Source organism: Hippocampus comes, unplaced genomic scaffold (genome assembly GCF_001891065.2).
Source record: "Hippocampus comes isolate QL1 unplaced genomic scaffold, H_comes_QL1_v1.1 scaffold7, whole genome shotgun sequence".
In the NCBI taxonomy this organism is placed as follows: Eukaryota; Metazoa; Chordata; class Actinopteri; order Syngnathiformes; family Syngnathidae; genus Hippocampus; species Hippocampus comes.
In genome coordinates this window covers 4,654,809-4,665,617 of record NW_017842060.1, presented here as the reverse complement: position 1 = coordinate 4,665,617, position 10,809 = coordinate 4,654,809, and the positions used below count along the sequence as shown (strand labels likewise).

At 45.8% G+C, this 10,809-nt stretch overlaps 1 protein-coding gene across 2 annotated transcripts in view; it reads right to left on the bottom strand.

The window, feature by feature from the left end:
• Positions 1-10,809, bottom strand: part of lef1 (lymphoid enhancer-binding factor 1) — a 53,717-nt gene that overhangs the window by 2,176 nt on the left and 40,732 nt on the right. The window contains exons 6-11 of one of the 2 annotated variants that reach the window (XM_019861821.1): positions 9,605-9,695; positions 9,359-9,478; positions 7,893-8,055; positions 7,534-7,641; positions 5,075-5,123; positions 4,011-4,052 (exon numbers count right to left, since the gene is read on the bottom strand). In XM_019861821.1, coding sequence (XP_019717380.1) covers positions 4,018-4,052; positions 5,075-5,123; positions 7,534-7,641; positions 7,893-8,055; positions 9,359-9,478; positions 9,605-9,695 — 566 coding nt within the window. In that variant the 3' untranslated portion in view covers positions 4,011-4,017. The remainder of the gene's footprint in view (positions 1-4,010; positions 4,053-5,074; positions 5,124-7,533; positions 7,642-7,892; positions 8,056-9,358; positions 9,479-9,604; positions 9,696-10,809) is intronic. The other variant, XM_019861822.1, reaches the window with a different exon arrangement.

Below are 10,809 nucleotides of genomic sequence, written 5' to 3'. Positions count from 1 at the left end.
CGTCCGGCTCCGTGAAAGAGCGGTGTGTGTGTGTGTGTGTGTGTGTGTGTGTGTGTGCGTGTGCGTGTGCGTGCTGTCGGCAGCGGGCCAACACTTCACAAGGTCTAGCCGACACAAACACCAGGATTCAGGAGCAACTTGACCCCTCCTCTCAGCCTCCTCCCGCCTGCATTAGCACTCAGGAATGCTGGCTAGCCTTTTTTTTCCCCCTTTTCACAGGAAATGAAGCACTCCTCTGTTCATACACGCACACACACGCACGCACACCCACACGCACGGTGATCCCTGTCCCGGGACACAAACTCTCCGCCGGGCGTTTGAAGTACGTGAGGTTAAGATAACTGGCGCGGCCTCGCGTCTCAATCGCCGCTTTCAACCTCCCGCGCGCCCAATCAAAAAGGGCCGCGGTTGGGAAAGGCCCGCCTCTTAGCATCCATTCCGCCAGTTGCCCCCCCCCCCCTTTTTTTTTTTTTTTTTACTGGGCTGTTTCTTCTGGTGCCATTAAGAAGGAAAACACAGCGGACAAATTGGTCTTTTAAAAGAGGCTGGGAGAGAGGCCACAAGCAACATGGGGGAGGGAAAATTCACTCGATGGACCAAAGTATTGGGTCCATCATTGAGTAATTGAACAATTCGGAAAGCAAACAAACGTACGTTTCTGCTTTCGCACCAAGTGATTTCTTCGCTTGTGTCTTTCAGACAGAATTTGCCAAAGCAGGACATTGTCGCATCCAAAATGCATGTTTACGCAGCCGCTGCGGGTTGCACGTTCAGATGATTTGATCGACGATGACATCAGGGGTTCTGAACCTTCACGCATTTGTTTTTTGGGGTTTTTTTTTTTTTTTTTTTGGTCGATCAAAAAGTTGCCGTCCCCCTTTTTGTATTTTGGAGAGCAAAACAAAAAGCACAATTTGGAACGAAGAATGAAGACTTGATGGGCCCATAGGAGCTTGAGAGCAGGCGGTCCGGTGACCTTGGCGCACATTTGCCGGACGGCTTTTTCAAAAGTGGCAGTAAAGTTGCGCCAGGGAAAATAAAAATGAGCGGGCCCATTAAAGGAGGCACCTGGAGGAGAAGGAAGGGGAGGTTTTGCATGCTCAGCACTGCCCCCCCCCACCTCCAACACCCCTTCCTTGCTTGACTCACTTTTATTTTTATTCATTTTTAAAAACGTGCCGTCGCAAGGCCGTCCAGGAAGCGCTCGAACCTGAAAAATGGTGCCCACAAACCGCAGGCATGTGTGGGTGTGACTAATGGGAGGCGCTGGCCACATCAGACGCGGCAAGCACGGGGGGTCCGCAAAGATCGAGTCTGCCCCCCCTCCCCTCACCTCCCCCGTCAACGCGGATCAGTCTGAGTGGGTGTTGGGAGGGGGGGAGGTCGTGGCGGCACGTTCAAAGAGTCTGAACAATGACTGGTCCCTTCACTGTGGTCCCACTTGAAAGCGAACATGACGAGGGAGGGAAAGGGAAGGGAGTCCAAACTTTGCAGAATTTTAGGGCTAGCACGCACTTCAGGACAGCCACTCAAAAGCTGCTTTCTTCTGTATTCAGGAGGCTTCATGTCGACCTCAGTCACTACAGTGGACAGCGATTCAAAAGCTGTTTTTTTTTTCCCCTCCTGGACGTGAATGAGTCTTGATATTACATCAGTCACGACAGTGCACTTGAACCATACTCTTGCATATCCTGTCGCACAAAACAACTTTTGAATTGTGTCCACTGAATTCATAAAACCAGAACAAAAAAGCTGAGTAGTAGTCCAGTGTAGTGACTGATGTACATTTTTTTTTTTAAACCACGTGAACTCATTCAAAAGCTTTCGAGGGTGGTTGTCATAAGTGACGCATGAGAGGGTTAACGAGCAGAAAAATTGAATGAAGCATAACAACGTGTCCCCTCCTGCCTCAAGTTACCCCCCCTCCGCCCCCCCCTTCCTCAGCAGATAAGCGTTTGGCAAGGCCCCGCGACTCGGACTCAGGAAGCGCCGGAGACATGACAAAGGCCCTCATGGCGTTTAAGCGCGGCGCTTGACAATGGGCCCGTGACTCCGGGTGAACGCACGCAGGGGAGCAGTCTAAACAACAGGCCACGTGTCAACAAACACAGTTGAGGCTTTACAACAAGCTCCTTTTCATGCTCGCTTCCTCTCAAAGGAAGGAGAAATATCAGATATGGCGGGAGGCGGCCGCATATGTATCCCACATGGGGATCTAATCATTGTTTATGCTTATTGTACAGGGATATGCGCTCGGGCCTTTGTCACATTTCCAATCGTCACCTTTGACAGAGTTGTGTTTTCATTCCAATATTAGTGCTGACAAGCGATTCAAATTTTGGAACGAATATGATCATCGCTCGATAATAATAGAGCATGAAGGAATTGTATGACGTTTGAAAAAGTACGGCCGATTGGTGACCAGCGTGGCCAAAAATGACATCCGTCCAAAAAAAAGCTAAATACGATGTTTAAAAAAAAAAAAAGATACAACTGTACAGTAATTTTTGATGCGAGCAATAACACAACAACAAACACATTTTACGGCCGATTGTTGTCCAGTATAGTCAACTGAACGCGAACCGAACTTGCCTATGTCAAAGCAACATGAATTAAAAAAATAAAATAAAATCATTTCAAAACAACACATCAAGCTAATGTTCTGATTTTCCCAAAAATATGTCCGATTCACAGTGAAAATGATCAAATAGGCCCCCAAAGAATGGATTGTGTCACTTCTGGCGAGTACGAACAGAAAAAAATGAAAACTTTGTCTTTCTTGTAGACATTTTAGATTTCGTCAGATTGTTGCCCAATGTGGCCACATACTGCCCAAAACGACCAAAAACATACGATCATATAAAATATAATTTTTATGATGTTATGACAAAAAAAATAATATTGTAGATTGTTAGATTGTGTTCTTTCCAGGTTGAATCACAACACATTGTAAGATTGAAAGTAAGCAAAAAAAAAAAAAACAAAACAACAACCTTGGATGCTAGCGGAGGCTGCAGGGAAACTCAACAAACATTTTTTTTTTGGTGGCATCTAAACGCAGCTAACCGCAATCCGGCTCTGTGGGATCTGCATAAATTGAGGGCTCGGGGAATTGCGGCAGGATCCTCGGCATTATGCATATTGTGTCAAGGGCTGTCACCGAGAATCAAGGGAGATGTCCATCCCGCCGCGGCTAGGCGCTGCTAATTATTGGATCCAAGATAAAAATGGCTTCTTAGCGCTTTGAAAGCCAACTGTGGCCAAAGAAGAAAAAAGGAGGAAGGGGGGCGGGGGGTGAATAGAGAAAAGCAGCCCAATTTGGGGAGCTACTGGGTCATAAATCGATGGACGGGGTGGGAAACCTTTGTGCCATTTTTTTGACGCGCGAGAGTAGATTGGTCACAACTGACCGGCTTTTGCGGGGGTGGAATAACAGGATGCTGGCAGGGGGAGGTAACTATCCATCCACGTTAAGGCCATCGGGAGCCCTTCCCAAGTCAGCTGACTCTGGGCAAGAGGGGGGGGGGGTTCCAAAAACGTTTTTTTTTTGGATTGTCCAAGTTATTTGAGACATGGCCTCAATCGATGCATCTCACCCGCTTTGTATAACGGACACCGTGAAATCTTATTAAGGCAAAGCACCTCATTAAAAAAAAAAAAAAAAAAGCTCCTGGATGCTAACTTGACAGAAGAGATGCGACACATGTAGACCATATGGAGCAGAGATGATGTTCACTTTTTGGCGGCGGGAAGTGGGGGCGGGGCGTTGGGGTGGGTGAATGCTCTTGATTTATCCTTTTAATCAAAATAGATGAACACATTTTTTTTTTTTTTAATTCAATTCATCCACTGTTTGTGCTCCAAGAAACACACGCGCACATTTTCATGGACGCAATGACTATGATGTGGACCTTTTTTAGGATTAGTCTGTTTAGCTTTTTTTTTTTTTTTTTTTTTTTGCTCAAAGAGACTTCTTGTGTAAGAGGTGGGAAAGGGGAGGTGTGTCTTACCATTTTCTCAGATGTACGCCGTTTTCATTCTCTGGCCCGTACCTGCAGAAAACGGCAGCTTTTAAAATGGGGGGGAGGGGGGGGGGTTCGAGGCAGCGTGAGCTCATCGCTGCTCGTTGGGTTGTAAACACAGCGAGACGATAACAGCGCAAGTCGAACGCACAGTTTGAATATTCAAGCTAAAGTTGACGGGGAAAGAAAAGATTTTTCTTTTGGCTTTTGGGCGGGATGCAAGCACAGGATGATCATGACGATCGCTCAAGAAACAATAAAAGATCAAGGGGGGGCAAAGTTCGCGACGCCGAGTGTCATAGTGACGAAACTCGTCCGTATTGGCGGTTGAACAGGCACCGACTTCCTGTGAGACTTTAGCGTCGTGAGTACCTCAAGTATTAACTCAACAAGTGTGCTTTGTTTTTGTTTTTTGTTTTTTCTTTCTTGTGCTTTTGTTGTGATGCCAACCCAGACGCAAATGATTTTGGACAAGTGTGACCGTAGCGGTTCAGGATGGGAAGCAGGAAATCAAGTGGACTTCACCGCAAAAAATGTTTTGAGAAGCAAAAACTTTTGTGTTTTATTCCAGTCCAGTCCGTTTGTATTGAACTTTTTCAAACATTTATTTAGGTACACATTTTAACTTTTTTGGATTGACTCATAATTGAACCCTTTGAGGGACAGCAGTCACTACAGTGGACAGCTTGTCATGTTATCAGGATGCATGAAAGGCCGAAGTACAGTTTTTTTTTCTTCCCGTATCCAAGCACTGAGCCACTGTATTTCGACATACGAAAGCGGTATATGCATCCCTTCGACTTTGGAGGTTGCGTTTTGTTTCTTTGGACTTGCGATGACCTCATCAACTTGTTTACGCAAGAGCGTCTCTTAAGACGCGTCGAAAACGAGGTCAGCAGGAAGTAACGCTGAGCAGGCAGACAGACAAAAATGTGCAAAGCGCCGAGTCGCGAGAGAGAAACGACCAGACTAATCCCAAAGGAGGTGTGACGTGGACAAGATGGCAGCGGCGTAGGAGGGCGAGCGACGGGTAAGCGGGCGCGCGAACTCACCCGCAGCTGATTCCTGGATCTTCTCCCGCTTCCGCTTCTTCTTCTTCCCCTAAAAATATACAGAGGAACGCATAAAGTGTGGCTCCAGCACTCACGTTCACTAGACCACTCTGATTGGCTGCTGCTGCTGACTGTCATGTTCACTCATCCCCTGCCGGACATCCCACCGGCATGCCCCGTGTACACTCTGAAAGCCCGCTGCCGCCAAACAACACCACAGCCAAGCTAACACGGAACTCCATTTACAAATATCTTTCTTTTTGAACCAGTCGGATTTTTGATTCACCACTGTGCGCCTTCTCCAGCTCTCACCGTGACGTTGGCATTTTCTCGATTGGTTAGGCTATGTTTTCACCCTTTGATTGGCTGAGCTTAAAAAGTCAAGTCACAAAATGTCGATGCACCTCCGCTGGTCTAAACACGATATTCTGATTAATGTTGAGTTTGTGGAATATGAATTAGGCAGGAACATGCGCTCATTTGTATCCATCTCAGGCGGCGGCCATTTTGCCACTTGCTGTCAACGGTAGATGACATCACAGTGCCCCAGTTTGCGATTGTCACATGACCAAACACAGAGAGCAGGTAAGCCGTGATTGGTCGTTACCTAAGATTGATCTACAAGAGAGGATGATATCAAACGTGATTAAAATGTGATTTTCAAGGCGTACTTTGCAAGAAAAACTGGACGTTATGAGTCTAGATCAACCAACATGGTTGATAGGTGGCTCGATTTGACCTGGCAAGCGGCGGCGTATCTGAAGCTCACGCGCACCTAAATTGTCTCAACAGTGCGCCCTGCGGTTGTCTCGCTGACCAATCCGCTCAATGACAACTCCCCGTTTTCTTCCCAAAGTGGTGCTGAGGATTTATTACCACCCCAGGGAGATGACGTAGGGGGTAGAATATAAGTATACATTCTCATGGTTCGAAAATATGAGCAGTATTTTTGGCCCCACCGCCACCCTCCACCCCCCCTCGCTAATCCATTTATTCACAAACTAATCTGGCATCATAGAGGAGACTCACACACACGGTCGGAGGTGCTCGAGGAATACTTGAAACTGACAGAGCACACCATTCATCACAACCCTTTTATTTTTATTTACCGTATATAGATGGAGAGATAGCTAGCTAGAGATAGCTAGCTAGCTAGAGATAGCTAGCTAGCTAGCTAGATATAGTGAGCGATTTTACTTTTAGTTTCAGTGTACTGTGGCTGGATTCTTTTTCGCTCAATACCAATATCGCGTACATCAGTGAGGAAATGTCATTCAGTAAGTCATTTGGCGGCGCAGCAACAGAGGCAGGAAAGGAGGGAGGGTGCCGTCGATGTCCGAGGGGAGGCAGATAAACACCACAAAGCACTTTTTGTTTCAAATTCCAATTTGTTTTGGTTACTTTTTTGGGCCGGTGGTGGAGTGAACGTGAGTGCCGGAGCCACACTTTTCATAAAGGCTGGTGCTCTCTCTCTCTCTCTCTCTCTCTCTCTCTCTCTCTCTCTCTCTCTCTCTCTCTCTCACCCACACACAGGCTCGTAGGAGTAAGACTTCAATCCAACTTTATTTTCTTGGATATGTACAGCTTTTTCTTATACACACATACACATTTTTTCCTCAAAACTATAAAAAATATCTCTCGAAAATACACTTACATGACTTTTTTCGTAGTATTATGAATTTAAAACGTAAAACCTTTTTTTCTTGAAAAATAAGATTATTCTCTTGATATGACATCACTCGAAAAACTATGCACATTTTAGAAAAGTAAAAATTAATTCTAATAAAATCTATCGAAAAAAAAATCACATTTTTATCTTTAAAAATTTCTTTATCTTAGAACTATTACGATGTCATTTCAATCTCAGGAATATAATTTCTTTTGTCAAAATAAACATCTTTCCTGAAAATGTGTGACTTTTATCTGAATAATATCCAACCTTTTCTGAAAAAAGTTTTTTTTTCTCAAAGATATACAACTTTGCTAACGTCATATTATCACTTCACAATTGAAAATATAAAAACGTTTCTCCTCGAAAATATGCAAATGATCTAAACGCTCACTTTTTTCACCTCAAAACCTTTCAGTACATAACGCTTGTAATATTCTGACTTAAATATCTAAAATATTTGTCATCGTGTATCTTATATCGTGTATCATATATGATTGTACTGCCATACGCAGGCTAATTGCACTGGCAGTGGCAAGAAAAAGTGACCCAACAATCTATCCAATGCTATGAAGTACACATTAGGCTGAAACAAAGAGCCTGTCCAAATGGAGTCCAGTAAGCATGCAGGGCTCTATTGAAGGACCCCTGTTTTTTTGTTTAGTTTTTTTTTTAACTTATCCCCAGCCACACACGCACACGCACACGCACACGCACACGCACACACTCCGAGTCAAGCGCGCGCACACACATACACGCACCTCTGCAGAGCTGTACTGTTGGTACTTACATAGTTGTCTCGGGCAGACCAGCCTGGGTAGAGCTGCATGTGGAGCTGCCGTTCCTTGCGGGCTAACTCGTAATACTTAGCCTGCTCTTCCCGAGATAACGCATGCCACTGTTTTTCGCACAAGAGAAGAAAATATTGTCAGTTATTCCACCTTTTGGTGCTTTTGAAAAAAAAAATTCAGTGGAAAAGAAGACAAAACATTTGGTGGTAGAAAAAGCGGTTACAAAGTGAAGCACATGAGAGCAATAAGGAATATTAGGGCCACCCGAAAATGAAAAACAGACTATGAGACTAAAGGCGTCATTCTTGGGGGATAAAAGTCATCTAGTTTTGAAATTGAGTGAGTGAGCGCCCCCTACCCGCCGTCCCAGGATCTGATTGATGGCGGCGCTCTCCTTCAGCGTGCACTCGGCCACCACGTTGGCGCGCATCTCTTTCATGTAGAGCATGAAGGCGTTGAGCGGCTTCTTGATGTGCGGTCTTTTGGGCTCCTGCTCCTTTCGCTGCTCGTGCTGCGGCTTCCTGGAACCAAAAAAAAATACATAAAGAGGCTTACAATATCATTGGCGAAAGACAGGGAGATGGTGCCAAAAGTGTGAGAAAATGACATCCGGTTGCGGCCGCCGTACAGTGTGTCTGGGCTGTGACAGGATCTCCAACCACATGTGCACGTATTTGAATCATGTTGCGTGTATCTCTTATTCATATGGCTATCGCAAGAGTTCCCCCCCCCCCCCACAATCCCGTACTGTGCCCGTCCATGCCTTATGGGGGGGCAAAGTATGGGAATTGTTCCCCTAGCCCCCACCCTCACCCTTCCTTTATGTTTCCCTTTTTCGTCTGTTCCATCCCATTCCCTTGCTGGGTGAAGATCCAGAGCCACTTTCAAGTAACTGGTGTTCCTTTTTTTTTCCCTTGCAAACTCTCGGCTGGGTTCCAGCAACTAGAAGGCACCCCAGTCGCAAGACTCAGTTTGTGTCCCTGGTCGTCATGGTAACATAATACAAACACGCCACTGATGCGGTAGTATATCAAGCAGCGTGTTTGTTTTAATCTTTTTCATTTATACGTAAAGAAGTGCTTAGACAAGCCGAAATTGCAACAACAGTGGTACCTTGACATACAAGTGTACCAAATTACACAGTGCCCAAGCTTACTGAAAAAAATGAATAAATTATTGAATTAATTAAAATATGGAGTGAATTTTGTTTTTAATCAAACTACATGACTTTGACTTGCACGTTGCAATTTAAGCTCATGTAGCAGAATTTCACTACGCGAAATACGGAAGTTAAAACACTTTGGATTTTTTTTTTAAACACTCACCATATTCTTTATCCTCTACCAAAAATGACCAATACTAGTGAAGCTTCCTGAGCCTTCAGGCGAGACAGTCTTCTTCATTTATTTTTGCATGTAAATGTTTTTAATGCCCTCTGGTGGCCAAGGTGCACACACATCAGAAACCAAGGTACCACTGTAATCTCATTTCTCACCATCACATGGAGTCTCTCTCTCTCTGTCTCTCTCTCTCTCTCTCTCCCTCTTTCAGCTGCTGCACTGGGGTGAAACTTTCTAATAAAATGCCAAGATGACCGTGGTTAATGCAGCTATCAGCTATCACCACTTCAGGGTACGATCAGGCGTGTTGCGGTATCATCTGGGACCAGGATCTGGTGCTGGCTGAGTGCAACCCCACCATCCCTGAGGCTAAACGAGCCCCTTGAAAAAGCCCTAGCCGAGAGATAAGATGCTCACTTCAAGGGTCGGCTAGCTTGTTACCGGAATGGCGGAAGACCTGAAGTGGGTGGGTGGCGCTACTCACATGTGCATGATGTCGGTTTCGTGCAGGGGCTCGTGTTTGACCTGGGGGTTGACGATGGCCGGGTGGGGGATCCCTGTGGCGTGAGGGCCCGGCGGTCCCGGGACCATGTGGTGGGAGAACCTGCAACGTCAAGATTGTTTTGTCGAATATTGAGCAACTGGTTTCAAATCGAGAGTGTGGGATCAAAACAGTTTAGATCGACCAATTGACCGATCGATCGCGTCCAAGTCTTAGGGAAGGACTCACCATCCCAGCGGCGGCGTGAGCTGTCCCACTCCTCCGGGAGACAGCGAGTAGAAGTTGGCGATTTCTGGTCCCGCATGATGCCTGGACATTCCTACACCAGAAACAAAAGACACAAATGTCTGTGATCGTCTTGTGGTTATTGACATAAATCAGATGTGTGTGCCCCGTTGTTCAGTTTGGAATCATTTCAAATGTTGGGCTTTCATCAAAATGATGAGTCTGTCCTCGAGCTGCCATTGACCAATAGAGAGCAAATTGATGAATTGGATAATCATTCATTTTGCATTATTAAACAGCGAAATGTGCACGTGGTGGGCAGGTATTGTCGTCATCCACTTGGGGTCGCCGTCCTCAAATTCCACCCTATAATCTCAGTGATTGTGAGTGTGTTTGGCTTTAAAAAGGTGAGGCTCGGCTTGGTGAGTGACGTGGGGGGCAGCGAATTAGCTTATAGGATTAGCTTTTGGTTATTTTTTCTTATTTTTGCCCCTTTAAGCTCACAGGAATAAAAGAACATTTGATTGTTTTGCGAAACTTTGTCTCGTACTTTTTACGTTAAAAAAAAAAAAAAAAAAATAGAAAATTTTCATGTATGAGGAGCGTCGTTCTTGATCTGCTCAACGTGTCGAATGTCTTCAGGTAACTTCTGCTGTGCAATGCTGTGAACCAAAATTGACTTGACCATTTTATTCTTGAAATAAAAATAAAAAATAAATCCCCATCATGCTGATCTGAGCTAAACTGAACTGAGCTCAACTGCTGGGTGGGAACGGCGCTGAAATTGGAAGAAAACGTTTGCTGAAGAAGGTAAAGGCAGGTGAGAAGAAGTGCTCTTTCAAACGGACTCTGCTTTTTCATCGACACACTCATGCGCAAAGCGGGTAAATGCCTGCAGATTAGCAGCACGCTGTAATCCCCCCGGCGGAGCCGCAGCCTTTTCTCCCCGCCTCCATCTCTGTGGTCTGAGGAGTCCTTCCTCCTCGGTGAAGCAGTGCGAGCGGGGGCGGGGTGGGAGGGGGCTTACTTGTAGTTTCCCAAAGCTTGTGTCGCGGCGTTGGATCTATGGCGTGCGTAGCGCTACCCCCTGCCTACTAATCCAGCCCTCCCCACGCCTGCCCCAAGTGTCCTTCGAGAACCTCCCGAAGGCATCAGAGAAGGAGGCGGGAGACGCAGCGTGTTAACCTTGTCACTCACACCCCGAAGGT